Source organism: Chroicocephalus ridibundus, chromosome 6 (genome assembly GCF_963924245.1).
Source record: "Chroicocephalus ridibundus chromosome 6, bChrRid1.1, whole genome shotgun sequence".
Taxonomy (NCBI): Eukaryota; Metazoa; Chordata; class Aves; order Charadriiformes; family Laridae; genus Chroicocephalus; species Chroicocephalus ridibundus.
Window position 1 is genome coordinate 4,593,789 of NC_086289.1, and position 20,934 is coordinate 4,614,722.

A 20,934-nucleotide genomic window follows, 5' to 3' on the forward strand; every position below is an offset into this window, starting at 1 on the left:
CATTTCTTTTATATGTATTTGGGTTGATATTTATGGATTTGCTCCATATTGGCTTACCTAATAATTTTTAAAAATCCGATGGTGGATGCCCAATAGGTTCTGGCCTGCTTTTGTTTAATGGTGGTTTGGGCTAAACTTTTCGAGATGACGCATATTTCATTTGGTTTATTTGCAATGGTTTGGAAAATCTAGGAAAAAAATAAAAACACCAGGTAAAACCAACCTTGTGAATTTGTAAAAGCAGGAGGAGAAACCGTTAGGAGGTGATGGGAGATTCAAAGAATAGCAGTGATGGTTTTGTGCTGCAAAATTCTGTAAAGCCTTTCTTACATGAATAAATGATGGGTCAGTATTTGAAATGTAGGTGGCTTCAGTCCTTATGATTGGATAAATACAACTGTGCTTTGTGGTAGAAGCTTCGTTAGTGTTGCAGCTCTGGTCAAGCAGTAGAGATGCGCAGTAGAGATGCTCTGCATGAGAAAGCTCTCTCGCACCGAGGAACCTGCACATATTTTTGATGCTCTTTTCCTGGGTGACATCAATATTTCATGAAGTGACCCTTTGTGGCTGAAGGCAGACTTGAATAGCTGAGGTTATGGCCTGCTGGAGCAAGACGCATCCATCCCTCGTGATTGCACCTTCAAAGGGTGTCTGAGGGCGCTGGGACTGAGCGCATCGTTTTATCTATCTGAAGTGTTTTTGTCCTCCTGCTTCTCTCTTCCCTGCGTGCCAAGGAAGGTCAATCTTGTGGTTAGAGTCTGGAAGAGATGCAGAAAACCCAGTTTCAGTTCCTGACTCTGCTGTGTGCTTAGTGCTTTCCTCTGAATGCTGATGCGTATAATGCGTGCCGTATTCCACCCAGGCTCTGGATTTTCCCACTCTTGGATCTAGCTGTTAAGTGCCTGTATGCCCGCACTTGGTATGACTTTGGTAGCAAAGATCACAGGCTTTTCAGTGATATTACTATTTCCAAGAGGAAGATACTGGTTATTTTACGGTGACATTATCTTCACTTCTGTTTCCAATTTGCTGTTGCTTTACTGCAGACACTGCCTTTGGAACAAGGTAAAACCCAGCACTGTGGGGATAGATCATTTGATGAGGACTTTGCATCACTACTCACCTTTGGTGCTTTTTTAACCTTCTTGAAATGGGAAGCTGTCTCTTCTAATGAACTGCCATGGCTAACAGCAAGGGAGGACACTTTTTGAGGGACCGGGACACCTGCAGTGCTGCTTCTGTTCTTTATTTCAGGGTCGTACCTTCAATTCTTTATTTCTCCTGCATGTGGTGTTGCCATTTTCATCTCCCTTCCCCGTACCCTGGAGCCCAGAAGAACCTCTGAGCTCCTGCAGAAGGGGGCTTTGATCCTCACTTCTCACTGGGGAGGGCTCAGCCACAGAGCTGGGATTTCATATTTCTCATACAGAAATAATTTTGCCATGTTCTTAGTGTTTGTATTTTCTTCCTTTGCAAATGCCGTGAGAAAGTGGATAAAATCCTTTTTTAGACATTTTCTAAACGTTTGTTATAAGCTAAGAGTTAAAGCAATACGATGAAAATACAGTTTTCCTTTTGAGATAATTTGGTCCAGTTTAGGAGACGCTCCTCGGAGGAACTGGTGTCAGTGGAGGAGCAGGGTTACAAAATTAGTTACAAAGTCAAACAAGAGAAGCATCGTGGTGCCCCCTGAAGTCCCACGAGAAGGCACTCGTTCATCACAGTCAGCGGCTGACTGAAGGCAAATGATAAGGAATTATCTCCTGACCCGAAGGTGAACAGTCAGATCAGTGAAGAAAGGGAATTTTAGACTTGGATGCCTTCCATGCGAATGCCGTGCGGCATGTCCCTGGGTGTGAAGATGCAGGGGCTGTCAGCAAACCATCTCTGGAAAATCACGTCTTCCGTAAGAGTGCCAGCAGGAAAGACTAAACCAATCTGATAGGTTAGGTTAAAATCCTTTATACTAAATGGTTCTCTACATCTACATTAGGCTCAACGTAAACGTTTGGAATTAATGTTGGAGGAAGTAGTGCATCCAACCCCACTAAAGCAAGACTGGACTAACTAAAGCTCAGAACTGGACCTACCAAACAGGCAGAAGAGTGTAAGAAATCAGGCTGGAGTGCGTATAATTTGAGAACAAGGGCGGGTTCCTATCTCTGTGCTGGCATTCACAAACTCTTCACTTGCACGATCTTGTGGTCAGCCACTGGGGACCAAGTGCAGATCCTTGAAGAGAACTTTCTTTGCATAATTCAATTTTTTTGAAGTTATTTTGTAAAGCTGAAGAATGAGGAAAGATTGCAGAGCCTGGGATGTCATGGGAGGGAGATCTGTTGAGGTGACTTTCCCGTCCTCGTCTCGGGCTGTCTGTCATTGAGAATGGAAGGTTAAGTTTTGCTCCTGGTGGCTCAGTCCTTTCTCTCTGCCCAAACAGTATATTAGCTAATGGTTAGTATTTAAAACATAGGGGAAAAAAGAGAATATGACAAGTGAAAATGAGACAGCCCCCTTTATAAGCCAACTAGTGGGTATGACTCCGATGCTCCTGGCTATGGACTTGGTTTAGCTTGTAACATTCATCTGGAGAAGAAAGTCTCTTTGTTCTATGGCATTCTCTGATTCAGTGGATTTTTATGAGACTGACTAATTTCAGCTGAAGCTAAACAGCCCTCCTGGGGAAGCCCCATTTCACAAATCACCACTTTCCTGTTCTGCTGGGATGGTTGATGCGCTACAGGACTTTGTCCCAGCTTGACTGTCTCTCTTTCCTGACTCTTAGCCCCAATTTCTGTTCCCATGAGCGGGGTGGCAACAAACCAAGGCAGTCTGTAGCACCATGCATCTACCTTTTTTTTTCCCCCCTCAAAACAAGTCAAAATACACTGCTGAGCTTTCTTCTACCCTCATTAAATCCCACTTTCCTAAAGGGGAAAATCAGAGGGAATGGACAAAAGAACTCCCTTGCTGAGCTTTCCTCTCACATAATTGGTAATTGTTGGCCTTGTGAGAACAGAAAAGGGAGAGTTGAGAAGTCCTGCTCTATACTCTTAGCTTTGCTCCTACTCCGTTGACTTTCCATTACTGTCCTTGACCTCTGCTTGCTTGAGAAACTCTCGTGTGGTGCAGTAAGAAGCAAGGATGCAAAGGCAGGCTTGGGAAACATGTACAGAAAGTGGAGAAGTGAGCCTAGAGTTGGAAAGAAGAGTGGGAAAAGGAGTATAAAAATCACAGGTGTGCCTCAAGATGCTGAGAAATGCAGGGAGAAGGTTGTACTGAACACACCCTGGGGTGGAGGGAAAGAGAAGAGAAAAATAAGACGCCGTCGGAGAGCTTTGTTTTCATACTTGTGAATGACAAAAATATGAATGGTTTCCCAGTTTTCTGATTTTGATAAGTGCGTGTTGATTTGCATATTTGGCATCAAAGCCTGTTCTCAATCTCCATACAGTAAATCTAGTGGGAGTCCAATATTACTTCAGTTTATACTGGTGCAATGAAAGCAGAATCTGGTCTTTTACATTCATTCCAAAAGCTAAATTTGGAAGGAAATAAATGCAAGCTATTCATGCAGGAACTGTAAACCAGAACGCTTTAGATATTCCCTATCACTGGGAATTTATGGCTTAATCCTACAGTATCTCGAATCTCAGCTACTTCATTATTGGCACTTTTATCTGAGTGTTACGCTTCATCGGTCTAATTTTGTGCTGACGTTAGGTGGTTCAGTGCCAGCGATGTCAGTGAAGCCATCTTTATTTACACCAGTGGTTGATCTTGCCCTGTATTCTATTTCTTTTTTTTTTTTTTTTTTTAATAAAAAAAAACTCTTTTCACTGTTTTTAGGAATCATTCGTCTGAGGGATGGATTTCATGATCGCTACCCGGTGGAAGATTACCTCGATTTGTTTGACTTAGCAGCACATCAGATCCAGGGTGTGCTGCAGAGCGAAGCGGCAAAAGAGCGCGGCAAGATGAACAGCATCATAATTGGTAGGGCAAATACAGCCTCTGGAATATGTCTCTGGAGCTCCAGGTTGGGCTTGTAGCTGAGGCACGAGAGGGGTGTTTTCCCAGGTGTGGGTGGTCCACAACACAGGGCCCCTGATGTCGGTTTTCTCCGCTCTGCGTGGGCAGTGCAGAAGTTCTTGCCTTTTCCGGGAGGGTGGTTACTTGCTTTGTTAAAAAGCTGTGATTACCTTTAGAAAATGCCTGAGCAAGCAAGAAATGTCTGATGAACATCAGCATTTAATTACATCCTCTTAAAAAAAAAAAAAAAAAAGAGGGAGAATGATCTTGGTGACTGCTCCAAACATTATTCTCATTTTGTTGTCATTACAAGGGGTTTGCCAGTCGCCAGGGGATCGTAGCTTCAGGTTCAACTGCTGTAGCGATGTGTCTGGGGTAACACACTGATTGTGGTATCGCAACCCTCAGTGGGTGCTGTAGAAATCCTGTAGCTGACTGGAGACAGTTTCCATGATACCAACCAGCTCCAAGCGCCTCTTCTCAAGCGCCAATGTAAGATATACGTAGGAAGAAGGCCCACCGTTTTTTGTGTCGTCATCCCTAGGTAGCCTACGGTGGACTGAAATAAATATGATTAAACTCCTGAGCTGGTTCATTAACAGCAAAGATAATGCAAGCTTCAAGAGCAGGAATACACAGAGTGAAGCTGAAGCAATCTTGCATGGTATTTTTTTCCAGGCATGGGCCCTAGAGGCACAGTACAGGATACTATTGGAAGACAGCCCTACAGTTTCAGTTGATATTAAATTACCTGATTAGCATTCGAAATGGTTTAGAAATGCTGTTGTATTGTACCTTATGGAAGTCTGTGGTTAGGACTGGGCTGTAGGGGAGGGATCCCTGGATTGCTTTCCAGGACACACAGTGGTCAATAACACCGTGCCCACCCGCTGGGATCCATGGTGCCATCGGTTTACAGTGCCCCTAAGGAACATCATCAGAAATCTCTAAATTCTGCTCTTTCTGTCTGCTAAAACCACAAAACTGAGGGGAAGAGAGTTTTACTAGGCTTACTCCGTCACCTCAAAATTTCCCTGGGAAACCAGACACATTCCATGAAAATACTAGTTGTGCAAGAGACAGCCCCCTGTTGGAAAGAGACTTTTCAAGTAGGCCTGAAGATTTTATTCTACAGAAAATAGAGACAAGATTTTTGCTGCCTGCCCTCAGAGGGAATACCCTCAGAAGAATTTTTTTGGGTCTCATTCTAACCAAAAAAGTTCAAACTATTGTTCACTGGAGGAAATGGTGACGACGTCTTACCTTGTTTAAACCAGAGACTTGGCTGTAGTCACATTTGGTCGATACTTCCTCGGCCTCTATTTAGGTCTACCATTCCCTTTATTAAATATTCAACATTGAGTAAAATTTGCAAGATGGGGTCTCAAGAAATGTTGCCATCAAGGACATCTGCAGATTTTCCTCCTACTTACAATAATATCTCCTGTCCTTTCATGGGTGAAGTGCTTATACTAATTAAATTCACTAATCTAATTGGCAACGTACATCTTTGATTACTTACCTCCTGTTGCAGCTTTTTCTAGAGTTCACTTTGTGTTTCTTTTTCCTGCAGTCTCATTTCTTGTTTCATTAAGATTCTGTTCGCTTTTCTTATTAAATTTACAGGAAAAGTCCTGAATTATTATACTCATTGAGTCAGTCTTTTATGACCTTGGTGAAAAAACAAAACAAAGCTAGCTAGTCTAAAATGAATCTGTGCGAATATCAGGTTTGCTTGGAATCCTCCATTTTCTTTTTTTCAGTTGACTAGAAAGAAAAACCGAGTTAAAACCATAAACATTTCAATAGTTCATCATGTTACGTTATTTTGAAAAGTTAAGCTTCTCTGGACATTATACTTCGTGGGTAATAATTGCATTTTCCCCCAAAAAAATTCCAACATCTGCTTCGAGATGAACCGAAGAGGACAACACTGATCTAGCCTGAGGCACTCTGAGTGGGACTTTTTTTATTTGTGATCATTAATAGGATAAATTCAGAGGAATGTCTTGTGAAAACACAGTAAGAGTTTAACCCATTAATGACTGAATAAAGAGGTTATACATCTATTCTTTAGGCAATTTAGTAATCCATACTTTCATAAGAAAATTAATATGTTTTTGGTTGCACTGCAGTAATTTGACATAATTACTATAGCAGTGATTACTTTATCTCATGTTTAGTGTAGATCATTCTCTTTGCAGATATTAAAATCTGCATTATAAACCAGAAAGGAACCCTGTCAAATTGTCAAGAGCATTTTTGGCTCCTTCAGGAAATTAAAACTATAAGCAGAGACCAGAATGATCTATTATCTTTTTTTTTAATATCCCCTCCCCCTTCATTCTTGATAGGCATCTTATTTTGGGAAGATTTTTCCTTCTTGACCCCAGGCTCCCCTGGGCTGACGGCATTAGAGCATCACCTTGGGTCCCTGTTGACGCTTTAGCACGGTTCGGTTGTGTGCCTGTGATCTTCCCTTGCTCATGCGCTGCCTGCAGATTTTTGGTGGTGGCAGTTGATCCAGCCGACGCAATGTCTGTGGAGAGGTCTGGTCTCTGGTGTGAAGCGAATCTGCCCATTTGCGTGTAAACGCATTGATTTTATTTAGGTCAGATAGCACACGTGTCAGCAGATGTTCTTATGCTCAGGTTTGGTCGCTCTATATGAGCTCATTGGAATAAATCCAGTAGAGTGTCAAACATGATGAGAGGTCTACGAAGGAAGTACGAAGGAAGATCAGAAAAGCTGTTCTAGAGAGGAATAGATGGCTGGATGAGGTCATGGGCTTCACTCTTTGGCATGATTTAGGCAAACATTTTTGAGGGAGCGGTTTGAGTTTAGCCATTCCCGTCACGGAGACGCAGCAGTGACTTTCCAAGGTCGCTCTCGTCCCGCTAGTCTGTAAATCCGTGTCTGCGAGCGCTCGGACCCGTTTGCATTATACTGTCTTCTGAAATAGCTGCATGATGGTTTCGTGGTACGGCTATCTTAGCTCTCGGCCTGTATTTAGTCTTTTGTGCTTCTGCTACACTCAGCGTGGGAGCTGGGCTACTTGAGTTTTAATTGACAAGCCAAAGCCCGCCGATGATTAGGCAGTGCTTTGGATAATTAATTTAGAATGGAAAAGCAGGGTTGTTGTGGACACCCGGCTTTAGCCAATGGACCTGATCTCCTCCTTTTGAAAAGAGGCAAAATGAACATGGCAGAAGATTAACGTGTTTTCTAACAGCTCCCAGACTTTATTGATGAATCACATCATTGTGTTCAGCTGAAGTTTGGAGCCGGTACCTTTTTCGTGTTGTGTTCTGGCCATCTTTTAAAATCTTTATTGGACTTTCCCAGGACAGAGAGAGGGGAAAAAAAAAAAAAAAGGGAAATCACGTGCAAGTCTATAAGCCTACAACATTATTATTTTGTCATCTCATTCCTTTTGATTCAAAAAACCTCATTACCAAGAATTCGCTCTCATTAGGCTGTCAAAGAGTGGAAGTGGAAGTTTCCAAAAAAGCTCCTGTATATGTTTTATTAAACAGTAGCGTGACAGATAAATGCCCGTATGACTTAAAAAGACAGGGAAGATCACGCAATTCAAAACATCGTATCAGATCATTTATTTAGCAGCTGAAGCATCGTGTGCCTTGTTCTGGCGGAGACATTACTGACTGTGTTTCTCCCTGTAGCATTACTTTCAGAGTAAGCTTCTTCAGAAACTAAGGAGAGCAGAATCTGGCGTTTAATTAAAAGCATTATTTATTCTATAGACCTTTTGTCTGATCGTTAGTAAATAGTTATATGTGACTTAATCCCCATTAATAATTGTAGTTCTGTAAAAAAAAAAGCTCTGATAACGGATAATTCTCAAAAAGGGATATTTCAAACTGCATTGACACAGTTCAGCTGCTTAGTGCATTTTTTTCCCCCCAATATTTCCCATGTGCTCACTGACTCCTGTTTACTTTCTGAACACTATTGATCGGCTGGAGTGGTGGTTTCTGCTTTTTACTCCCTTTAGTTTGTGTTGTCAAATCGTATAATTTGTTAGCAGTCTACTTCTCTGAGATCAGGAGCATTAAACCCAACCCTTGGGGTGCTACAGAGAGCACGGCGCGTCTTCGGCAGCCCCGAGCTCCTGCCTCCTCGCTGCAGGGCGGACCAAAACCCGGATCAAATATATTTACGTGTGTTAACCACTAACAGGAAGCAGTGGGGTTAGTGGAAAGTGATATTTCAGGTGGAATTACATAAAACCTGCCTATATCAGTATGTTCACAAAGGTGCAAGGCGGTGTGACTGCTCTGGCTCTGGGGAGCGTTGGCCAGACCAACTTGCAAGGGACCAGCAAGGTATGTTGAAATTAGTAATGTGAATTTTAAGCAGTCTACGCCAGTTCAAAATTCAGCCAGTTTCTCCTCTGATACAAAGAATGAAATGGGCTACTAGCAGAGATGCTCTTTAATTTCCAGGGGAGGCCAGTGCCTCGACGATGTGGGACAACAACGCTTGGATTTTCTTTTACGACAACAGTACTGAAGGAGAACCTCCCGTCTTAATCCAGGACTTCATCCATGCCTTCCAACCCAATGCCAAACTTATCATCATGCTGAGAGACCCGGTTGAAAGGTGAGCAAGGATCACATTGCTAAAATACGCAAGAATAAATTTCTCACTATAATAGTTTTATTCACTCTTGCTCTCTTGGATGCAAATAAATGTTCACGTTGTGTTTGACAGAGTTACTTTGTTTAGGATGAGAGCTGCCAAGGGGGTTTTGTGCTGTGTATTTTGGCAGATGGAATTGTGGTAGGGTTTTAAAGAAGAGGGGCGCGTGAGTGTGAATGCCACAGTGAGTGCCGTGCATGGACAGCTGAGCTACTCTGAAAAAAACAATTTATACATTGCCCGATTCAATATAACTCCATTACCCGAGCTAATATGCCCTGGTTCTCAGCAGGGACCACTAGACTGAGCGTGGCACTACATTGACATGTCTCGACACAAGTGGTCCTGTGCAATGCTTCAATTCATGTTAAATAATAAGGTTTCTGTCTTCAAGGGGCATACTGTTCAAAATAATGAAAAGATTGCAAACAGCTCCAGAGTCAGCAAATGATACAAACTTTTTTTAATCTTAAAAGCACTCACGTAAAGCTTCCCTAGGCAATCTTAGCTTGCACAGCTAACAGCTGCTTAGGAGTTCATCCTTGGTCTTCCTGACTTTGTCTGCAGTGGAAGGGCTCTACTTTTGCAGAGGTGTGGGCTGTCCTTGAGTGGTTCTCCGTTGTGTTAGCCACGAATGTCCTTCCTTCCGCTGGCATTTCACTGTTTATCTCCAACCTTCCTCCAGATCTCTAGGACGTTTCTTTCCTCTGTGTCCTCTGAAGGAGGACGATAATGATGAGGGTAATGGGGAGGGTGGAGGGATGGAGGCAGAGTCCAAAAGGACCAGACCAAGGGGGTGTGAATTCCTTCTCTCTGTAGCTCTCTAGCGATACTCAGGATACTTTAAGCTAGGTCAGTACACAAGGGCAAAGGCAAGAAACACCCAGGAAAGAGGAGAGGGGGATGTGGATGATGATGGGGACCAGGCAAGGGCTCAGGCACCAGGAGAAGGGCAGACACAGGGTGCAGCTGCCCAAAGCGACTTGTCCACGGGAAGGGATGGGTGCTCCTCGACGAGCTTCCCCGATGGTAGGGCTTGGCAGGGCACGGCTACCGGTGAGAGGCAGAGCTGTGCGAGTGCTTCCCATCTCCCATGTCAAGATATACAGTTCTCAACTTTGAATGATATCTCCTGACCTCAGGACTTAACAGATGGTAATTTTATGCGAGAGAGCTGGCTGAAGTGGCTTCCTCATGGAAATTACCGACAAATTCCCTGATTGCTTTAACCACCCTCTGTAATGGGGGTGTAGCTCTTTGCCAGCTTTAATAAGGGTGAGATTATAAGTCAGCTTCATCCTCCTTGCTGTATTTATGATAAATTGGTTTCTTTTTGTTTACGATAACCTGTGCCCTTGTGGCTGGTGGCCCATCTCAACTGCAGGAGCAAAAGCAGCCATGGCAGAAGGGGAGACCCGGGCAGCTCCATCGGCGATGCAGGGCAACCGGGCAGTTGCCTTGCAGTAGCCAGGAGGACCTGGGTGCTGCACAGGGTCTGGGACAGGGTCTGGTCTAACACAAGGTCTGGTCTGTCCCCTGACAGAGGAAATTTGGAGGGCAGCAAGGTTTGTGGTGGTGGGTGTCACTGGCGTCATTATTTCATTGTAATGGATGGTGACTGAGGGTGATTCCAAGTAGCCGGAACAGCTGAAATCCTAATCAGCAAAGGTTTTATTTCCAGAATTAAAAACAGATGGAAAGAAATATAGAAAAATCTCAGCTGCCCTGTGGAGAGAGAGCTTGTTTTCAAGAACATAGTTTTCCATAAGATGTCAGCAAGTCCTAAAAATTATGCATTTATTTTAATGGATGATTAGAAATACTAAGCACTCATATTAAACCTTTTTAAGTAAAATTACAGCCAGGCCTATGCTGTATGTGATGCCTGCTGGCTGATTTCCCCCAGCACGAAGCTTTTTACCTCCTCTGCCGGGAGCGGTCCGTCCTGCCTTCCCTGGGACAAGGCGGGCAAGCCCGAGTCTTGTTGATGTATGTGCTTTTCTGCGAGCAGGAGCTACCGCTGTCTGCCTAATTTAGTTGAAGTCGGCTGGTTTTGTCCCTTAGCTTCTCCCCAGCTTGTCCTCGTACCCTGAGCTGGTGGGGTGGCTCTTCGGTGGGTGCGTCATGAGGGATCCAACGTCTATCATCACTGAGGGAGAGGACACACGTGTTGCCATGGCTGTGATCCTCAAGCAGTGATGGGCATCACTTTGAAACAGGCTGCCTGATCAGTCTGGTCCAAGCCCGGTACCCTCCCTCTGCTCAGAGATGGAGTTTATTTGTTTAAAGAAAACTGTCTCAACTGCATTTACCAGACTGCGAAGAACTGGACAAAAATCAGAGTCTTTGTTTTTCGTAGTTGGTGACTCCTACAGATGATACTGGGTGCCTCTGCCTCATCTTCTGTAGTTTGCTGTGATTTTTCTTCTAAAAGGCGTGTAAAAAATTGAATTACAAGCATCCTGCAACAAATGCATCTCTTTTCTTCCTTTTCAAACGAACGGAGAGTCTTCATTTGCTTCATATGGGAATTAAAATCCTGTTTTTGCAAAACGCTAACATAAATAATGAGTGCAGAGGCGCTATTCCTGTGCTTAAGTGCTTTGCTGGATTAGGTCCTAAACTTTCTAAATTAAATGATGAATTTTTAAGTACCTGTGGAAATCTAAAGAAGTTAAAAAATAAATAAAGTGCAATACAAAAAGTTACTGCAGCAATAAAATGAGACCTAAATAAATTGATCTTTTTAGGTAGTTTCTTAGAAACTTGTGCTTTTTGAAAGAGGTTAAAAGTTATCTAGGATTTCTGGAATTGTGTCAAGAGGTGGGTGCTACGGAGGCATAATATTTGTGCTGCAAACACGCTCTGGGAAGTGATTCGTCAAGTGTTACAAAGCTGTTTTCAAAATCCTGCAGTATGTTTTGGGGTGTTCTGGTCATAGTTTCTAAGCCTAGATAGGAAAGAAAATTAAAATATCATGTTCAGCAGATGATTCACAATGTAATATTTATGGCATCTCAGAGCATTTCCTTTGTCTCTTTGAACCATGTTTATCTTGGAAGAGTTTAATCAAGGTTTCAGGGATTAACACTACAGTAGATACTGTGTTGCCTGTTGGTTTTGGGTTGTTTCCCCACCACCCAAAGGCACTTGAACGTAGATAATATTTTTTTTAAGTGGTATTAATCAATTTGAGGCAGGGGCTCTGCTTTCCTGCAAGCTGCCAACGCACATGGGGCCACCTCCTGCTGTCCTCGGAGCAGAGGTGGGGCTGCTTGGGGGATGCAGCTCTACACACTGTAGCACAAATGTGAACCACTCACCTGGCTGTTGTATTTCAGCTGAAAAAAAAAACCCCAAGAGGTGGAATGCTGTAAATCGGACAGTTTTGATGGAAAGTCAACACAGAAATCACATGGGATTGGAGATGGAGCTTTCCACGAAAACTAGGAAATCTGGGCTTTTTGTTATTTTTGAAGATGGCCAGGTCGATAATCACATAAAAATCACTCTTTCTAACCCATCCCATTCCTCTGTTGGTTTTGATTTCAACTTAAACTTCTGAGATAAGTTTCTATCCATGGCAGCGCGGAGCATCGAATATAGAGAGGTACCAGTGTCAGCCGAGACCAGTTCTCCTGTTCATAGTAACACAAATTTAAAATATATACATTTGAAAGATTTGGCTTCAGGAGGAAATATTGGCTTGTGCAATTTCTAGAGACAGGTTCTCGAGGGATGCTGACCTTGAAAGCATGGATCTCCCTGGAGTGGATGCTACTTGGAGTCAAAAAGCCTTAAAATTAAAACCCCACCTGGAGCACTGTGTCCAGCTCTGGAGCCCTCAACACAAGAACGACACGGACCTGTTGGAGCGGGTCCAGAGGAGGCCATGAAGATGATCAAAGGGCTGGAGCCCCTCTGCTGTGAGGACAGGCTGAGAGAGCTGGGGGGGTTCAGCCTGGAGAAGAGAAGGCTCCGGGGAGACCTTCCAGCCCCTTCCAGTACCTGAAGGGGGCCTACAAGAAAGCTGGGGAGGGGCTGTTTGCAAGGGCATGTAGCGACAGGACGAGGGGCAATGGTTTAAACTAGAGCAGGGCAGGTTTAGATTAGGCATTAGGAAGAAGTTCTTTACACCGAGGGTGGTGAGACACTGGCCCAGGTTGCCCAGAGAGGGGGTGGAGGCCCCATCCCTGGAGACATTCAAGGCCAGGCTGGATGAGGCCCTGAGCAACCTGATCTAGTTGAAGATGTCCCTGCTGACCGCAGGGGGGTTGGACTAGATGGCCTGTAAAGGTCCCTTCCAACCTTCTATGATTCGATGATTCTGTGAAAATGAACAGAAAATGTGTGGCTGGCTGAACGGGCTGTCGGTGGGGCAATGTTACGCACACGTACCCTTTCCCTCAATTCATGTAATTGTTTGCCACTGTCATCTAAATAAATCTTCTTTCATTCCCCCTGCCATTTACTTACGCATATCTCATCTGCAGATTGTACTCCGATTACCTGTACTTTGCAAGCGCTAATAAATCTGCGGAAGATTTTCACGAGAAAGTGGCAGAATCGCTGCAGCTGTTTGAAAACTGCATGCTGGATTACTCACTGAGAGCCTGTGTCTACAACAACACCCTGAACAATGCCATGCCCGTACGTATTCCCAGGAACCTTTCATTCCTTGCTTGTTTAATGGTATGTTGGGTCGAGGTTATTAAAACACCGAAATACTGCGCAAATGAGCATCAAGAAATAAAACTTTCTCCCTTTTCATTTGTCGAGCGGATGACATAAATATATATGTAAGCATGTAAAAGCTGACGTAGTGGCTCAGCTGTCTCCTCAGTCTCTTCCTTGATGAATGCCAACCATAATAATACAGTCTTTCTATTGTGCAAGCGCATGGAGAGCGCGTTTAGTGAAGATTAGTTTAACGTGTAAGCTTTTTGCAGACCTCTCCAAAAAGTAGCTCTGGCAAGGATCTTTGTGGTACAAAATTGCCTCAAAATCAGAATAAATAACGCATTCTTTCTCAAGAAGAGGCTACCAATAACTAGATAAAATCTTTCTCTCTCTCTTTCTTTTTTTTTTTTTTTCCCCCAATGGTGCACATCAGAAAATGATAAAAGGAAATACTGAAACTGCTGGCAAGGGAATCGATAAGTATTACAGGCTCAGTATTCCAAAATTCACATTTGTAGCATAGAACTGCCTGAAGGGGGAGAATAATATGGAAGAGATTGACTTGAAGTATCATGTTTGGCCAGTTTGCCATTCAGTCCTATTTTATTTGCTCCGGCTGTAAAGGACTCAGAGGGAACACTTCCCTCCTTTGTCTCCAAGGCGAAGTTATTGCCTCTTCCACTCAATAAAATAACCATAAAAGAGTGTATTGCACAGACCTGAGCCCCGCAGCAGTAGGGCAAGCAGGATGTTCCTCTTACTTACCTAGGCAGGTAGGCTGGAGCTGCTGGTCCTTGTTGATAGCCTCCAGGACCTCCACAGACACAAGTGGCTGCTGGGTGGTATCACAGCACCTTCCAGCCATCGGCTTGCAAAAATGCATTTCACAGAATCATAGAATCTCTCAGGTTGGAAGGGACCTTTCAGATCATCGAGTCCAACCATCAACCTAACCCTGATAAAAACCATCACTAAACCGCATCTCTAAGCACCGTCTACCCGTCTTTTAAATACCTCCAGGGATGGTGCCTCCACCACTTCCCTGGGCAGCCTGTTCCAATGCTTGATAACCCTGTCAGTGTAAAAGTTTTTCCCAGTATCCATCCTAAACCTCCCCTGGCGCAACTTGAGGCCGTTTCCTCTTGTCCTATCACCTGTTCCTTGGGAGAAGAGACCGACCCCACCTTGCTACAACTTTCTTTCAGGTAGTCGTAGAGAGGGATAAGGTCTCGCCCAAGATTTCTTCCAGTGTGGGGAGAAAAAGGCAGAGAGAGAATGCAAAGGAAAGATTTTCCTCTTACCTTCATCCTCAGGGTGCAGAACGAATCTTCATTTGTTGTCTTAGGCAGCCTTCTGAAGAAGAGACTTTTGGAAATGAGCAGAGGATGCGTCTTTCCAGAGAGCCACAAGCAGGTGTTTGTAATAAAACACGAATACTGGCTGTGCTCCTCAATGGGTCTTTTTAGCTCCTTCTTCAGCCAAGTCGATTAAGTCCGTTATGTGCCTGATTTGCTTATATATTGAAAAAGTAGGGATTATTTTCCCTGGTGAGCTTATTATGTTGCTAATTGTGCAACTACGCTGGAAGAATTTTGTTTTCCTATTTGTTAATATATTCCTGAAACAAGAGAGATGCCATAGACATTGTCGCTGCCGATAGATGCTGACCTGTAGAGACAGGGATGTTTGTCAGTTTATCCTTGCTTAGAGTTGGTGGAAAGGGTATTATCCAGAGAAAGACACGCTGAGCCAGGGTTATCAAACCGAAAGTGCAGAAATGGATATTATGGAGGGGGGAATGGCTTGGGAAACCCTCCTGATGCCTTTGATGTATAAGGGTAAGCACTGGAGCTTTATGGAAGGAGACGATGTGGTTCAGAAGAACAGCGATGAAAAAGAAGCCCGTACAACACACTGTATAAGGAAGAAAATCAAGGTTCATGCTGATCCCAAGAAAACTGAAAATTACGGGGGCATATTTGTTGAAATTCCTCTTTCTGGTGGAAAGCTTTAAAAAAGATTCTAAGCCCAAGTGGGAAAGCTCTGCGGTCCCATAGTATACCATGCAGCCCACGCTTGCCTTTCCCTCACCTCCATCTCCCAAGAGAAAGAAAAGCAAACCCCATCTCTGGGCCACACGTTTGCCCCAGTGTTCAGTAAAATGGGGTATGAACTGAGGGCTGGAGTGCTGCCCTGCCAGTTACGTGTTAGGCTGATGTTTTAATCAAGAAAGATGTTTCAAATTCTTGTGTAGCACATATATAAGAAGCCTGCTAAATATGGAGGCTTATTGCTATAAGCAGCCAAAGACACACATCAGAATCATACATTATGATAATAATGACATAGCAATAATTCAAAATATGGCCTTATTTTACTGTAGTTTAAGTATTAATGTGGGTCACACGAGTCAGTGTAAGAAGCAAAAGAGACTATTGTTATCTGCCTTCTTTGGTTCTGCGGTAATGCGACTTGAAGAAGTTAAGTCTCCTTTATGAAAGATGCGTATGACTTGGGATTCATGTTTCTCTCTTCTGAGCCTGAAGGGATTTAGAAAAATATTTATAAGCACAGTTGGAGGTTGGACTTTTAAGAACACCAGACTACCCTTTTTATGTTTCAGCTTGTTATGTAAAATTGAGGAGGGAAGAAAAACAGAGATTAGGTCAGGACAGGCTGAAAAAACTGCCTTTTCACATCTCTGGTCCAACATAGCCTGGCGCTCTCCTTGCGTACTCAGACAATGCACCATTAACACTGTCTAGCAGCCACCGTTACCACAGCTTAGATCTAAATCTAATTACTGCAATCAGAGGATACAAGCAAAAACAGCCAAATCTAATTCCTGACACCGCATCAGAATATTTGTACTACTCATGGCAGCGTGACCTGGTGCAGCTGATACTCCAGGTGAAACAAGCAGCTTTAGGGGCTGGAGAAGGCAGCAGGGCTTAGAATCTTCCCTTCCACTGCTCTTCATCCAGGGGTTGAAAGCCCTCAGTGTCTCCATGAAGGTTGGGTCATCTCAGGTTTCTGCCCTTGTGGCCAAAAAGGCCAGTGGCATCCCAGGGTGCATCAAGAGGAGTGTGGCCAGCAGGTGGAGGGAGGTCATCCTCCCCCTCCACTCTGCCCTGGTGAGGCCGCACCTGGAGTACTGTGTCCAGTTCTGGGCTCCCCGGTTCAAGGAGGACAGGGAACTGCTGGAGAGGGGACACCAAAGGGCTACCAAGATGATGAGGGGACTGGAACACCTCTCTGATGAAGAAAGGCTGAGGGACTTGGGTCTCTTCAGTCTGGAAAAAAGACGGCTGAGGGGGGATCTTACCAACACATAAATACTGAAAGGGTGGGTGTCAGGAGGATGGGGCCAGGCTCTTTTCAGTGGTGCCCAGCGACAGGACAAGAGGTAACGGACACAAACTTGAGCATAGGAAGTTCCATCTCAACATGAGGAGGAACTTCTTTCCTGTGAGGGTGGCAGAGCCCTGGCACAGGCTGCCCAGAGAGGTGGTGGAGTCTCCGTCTCTGGAGACATTCCAAACCCGCCTGGACGCGTTCCTGTGCCACCTGCTCTGGGTGACCCTCCTCTGGCAGGGGGTTGGACTAGATGATCTCCAGAGGGCCCTTCCAACCCCTGTCATTCTGTGATTCTGTGTGATCTGTGATCTCAAGCATGGAGGAGCGTGGACGTGAGGTGGCCGAGCATCCTTCTGCGTATGGTTGTCTCTGTGCAGTGGTTTTACACAGACCTGTGGCTGATGCAGCAAGTGCACAGCCGAGCCCTTAATAAAATGACAACTCTTATCAGCAGAAAGGCCATTTGCAAAGATTTCCTTAAAGCTGTACTGAAAACAAAGGTGCGTATTAGGGACTTCTGCTGAAAAGACAAAGGTTGTAAGATGAATTAATTTTTATTTGTTTTGGGTTTTTTGTGCTTACAGGTAAGGTTGCAGGTTGGGCTCTATGTGGTGTATCTTTTGGACTGGCTGACAGTTTTTGACAAAGATCAGATACTCGTTCTTCGCTTGGAGGACCACGCATCAAATGTGAAATACACCATGCACATGGTGTTCCAGTTTCTGGATCTGGGTAGGTGTCTGCTGGCTGGTTTGAGATAAGTGCCAAAAATCATTATTATCTTTCTTCTGTGTCATTTTTCCTTTATTAAGAGACAAAAAAGAAGCAGGGGAATCTGCCTGGAAGGATTCATTGATCTTGTTGCCTGGAGTCAAGCAAAATTAAAATTCCCAAATTCCCATAGAAAGGCTGGCGTTAGAAGATCTTAGTAAGACTATATTAAGGAAAAAAAAAAATCAAAACCATTTGGAATGTAGGGATATATCTTACCATACGGAAGCCAGCCCTGCTTCTGAAGGCAGTTAGGGCTTGTTTGTCATGGGCTTACATAGGTGCAAGAGCTATCCCATGCAATTTAAACAACTTGAAGTACTACCATGGTGTGGATGCTCTTGCCAGCGTGCACCAATCTAGAATCTAAATGTGAGCACGATGAAAGGTTGCGTTTCTAGCCAGGGAGAAGGGGGAAATTGTGTTTTTGCTGCGTTGATTGAGACATCTGTTGCTAATCCTCGGAGAAAAGCTGGCAGACAAAATGTTGCCCAATGTTGATTTGACAGTAGCAAGAGGATGAAAATGTGGCTGCAAAATAGTCTGGCTGGTCCAAACACTGGTCTAGATGATGAGAAAGTTTGAGTGTAGCAGATTGAACAGATGAAGAGCTTGGCATCTTCTTCCTGAATATGGTTTACGCTGGAAAAGTCTGTGGGTTTTTATCTTGCTGAAGTACATCGTCAAGGGTTTACATTTGTTCCTGGAAGAGGGGCATTGCTATACCTGTGTACCACTTTGATCCACTGGCAGCCTCCAAAACAAACCAAAAAACAAGCTTACACGAGCGAAGCTTGTAGAGTTTCTACCAGGTATTAAAGTCACGTCATAAAATGAAATAACAGTATAAAATAATTGCAGCTCCAAAATGGACAGCAAATTGTATTCGATGGCATAGTTGTTTTCTGAAAACAATTTTTTTTCCTCCAGAAATAATTTATGCTGCTTGTTGTAGGGATGATTAATTAATGTGAAAGGAAAACATATTATTTCCATATTTACTAACAGTGATTTATTTATTTTGCTAATCTGAGCCTGCATTCAATATTCTGAAACATCATCACTGCTAACACAAATTCCATTTGTTTTCCCTTGGCAAACCTTCTGATTTAGTCATTTGTCTTCTTTAGCACGGGCTTTTGGTGAAGTATTTTAAGATAACATTCTGTTTTTCCACAGGGCCTCTAAGTGAGAAACAAGAAGCTCTGATTACAAAGAGTCCTGCATCAAACACTAGACGACCTGAAGACAGAAGCCTGGGACCTATGCTACCAACAACGAAGGCAATTTTAAGAGATTTCTATAGGCCTTTTAATACAAAACTGGCACAAGTTCTTTTTGATGATGCTTTTTTATGGAAGAGGACATAATATGTAAATTTAGTGCCACAAATACAGTGCTTAAAGGAGTTTTTATTTTTTTAAATTCTATTTTTGTGCGTGGATATTTACATTTCTCCCATTCCAAAGAGAAGCCGATTGATGAGCTGAGACTCTCACCTTCAGTCAGCACGCTTCACGACAGTTATACCACATTTTCCTTGTGAGAATGTAAAGCATCTTCTTTATCAGTTTATTGCAACTTCTTTTACCCCGGCAAAAGTGTAGAGTGGAAAGGCATTCGTACAAAGATGATGTCTTACACTCTCCACGGGGATGTTGAAGTTTAACCTTCTCTCAGAGGCTGCAACACCGAATTAGCATCAGTTTCCTACAATTACACATATAATCTCATTTTCAGTATATGTTACTCATTCATTTTTTCAAACTATCAATCAATGTCATTTAGTCATTAAAATTTTTAATTGAATTCAACCTAATATTTCGTTTCTTTTTGTCAGCATATTCACAAACGGTCTTCTCTCGCACTAAGGTTTTTATGTTTCCTTAATTCTGAAACAAAGATAAAGGATAATTGCATTTACATAAATTTCCAAGTCTAATTTATATCTTCAAGATAAATGGACTTTGCTAGCCACAGTTCTTGTAAAAGAAAATTTTATATTCCAGGTAAGAGCGGATAACTGAAATCTAAACAACAGGCCACATTCAGTGTTTAGCGTAACAAATCCATTGTCTTCCATATTTTGTTCATGAAAATACAAATACGCATCATCTTATTCATATCACTCACACATTTTTGAAGAAAATAACTAATGGGCTTGATGTAAAGTCCATTGCTGGCCACGGAGAGCTTTTATGGAGTTTTCTCTTAGGTCCTACACAATTACTCTTCTCCATTGCAAAGAAATATGCATTTTAGAATCATTAGGAAATGTTGTTATTAAATACGTAAATGGACAGGATGCACAGTAGCTGGCATCCTCCCAGAAAGGATATGTTAATTAATGAATCAGTTGCACATTATGTGTTTCCCTCTTCAGGAAAGATGTCTACATCTAGTTTAAAAAGTTGAGATATAGACTTGAGAAAAAAACAACAACATTTGGGAAACTATGGAGAAACTTTGGACTGTCTGAAAGCTTTTCTTTGACTAAAATGGATAAATTTTTATATAAATGTGCAGTAATTCAATATTTGCTTTCAAAACCACCTGGTTAGGGTCACTGTCAGCTACAGTCTGCAGTCTTCCTGCAGGTGGGACTGGCCAGCGTAGTCCACCTAAGGTAGGGACTTGTTTAAGAGACAAATGAAAATGCTTCCTGTTGATAATTTCCTTTCACGGGCTAAACTGACCATTTCTTCCCTGAACGCATGTTGAGTGGGTCAAACGAAGCTCAGATAGCAGGTATCAAAAGCCCAAAGAATCGTCTCTAGGTGGCTTCATGTGCCCTTATGACTTTTGTGTTGGACCCCACAATACAGCTGCCTGACGGATTCACAGTAACGTTTACAAATACTAAGGGTGACTATTCACCGTCCTCCTCCATGGGGACATGTTACTCACCTCCCGTGTTTCTAAATTGAGAACTAATGCCGAAAACTTCATGAATCCTGAACCTTTCACACATGAAAATGATTGCTAACGTGAGATTTTCTGTAACAGAAGTCCACTTCTGAGTCCGTTGCCAACTAGTAATGCGCTGTTTAAAAAGGATTCAGTCTGGTGTTTGGAAAGCTTAAAGCACGTAATTTAGGGAAGCAGTTCTAGACATCCAGAACAGATTAGTTCTAGTTCAGAAATGCTTACAGACCAAAAATAGTCAGAGAACTGAGAATGGACTATTTTACCAGGACAAATAAAGTGCCGTGGCAGCATGAATCAGAAAATCAGAATGAATTCACCACTGCTTGCAAACGTAAAATTTTCAATCAACATTTTATTTACAATAAGGATTTCTGCCAGCTGTGCTCTGAATTAGAGTCAACACTCTGTGGTTACAATGACTGGATGCAGAATGTTTGCTGATCTGATCTGCCATGGTCAAATATTTCCATTTACTTGTCAGCCACCACCATGATCTAATGATAT

The 20,934-nt window shown here is 43.1% G+C and overlaps 1 protein-coding gene across 4 annotated transcripts in view; it reads left to right on the forward strand.

The window, feature by feature from the left end:
- The window catches only part of CHST15 (carbohydrate sulfotransferase 15), a 50,885-nt gene extending 31,569 nt beyond the window's left edge, over positions 1–19,316 (forward strand). For all 4 annotated transcript variants that reach the window (XM_063338381.1, XM_063338382.1, XM_063338384.1 and 1 more), the window contains exons 4-8: positions 3,850–3,996; positions 8,499–8,655; positions 13,188–13,344; positions 17,316–17,463; positions 18,682–19,316. In XM_063338381.1, coding sequence (XP_063194451.1) covers positions 3,850–3,996; positions 8,499–8,655; positions 13,188–13,344; positions 17,316–17,463; positions 18,682–18,872 — 800 coding nt within the window. In that variant the 3' untranslated portion in view covers positions 18,873–19,316. The remainder of the gene's footprint in view (positions 1–3,849; positions 3,997–8,498; positions 8,656–13,187; positions 13,345–17,315; positions 17,464–18,681) is intronic.
- Positions 19,317–20,934: the final 1,618 nt, after the last annotated feature.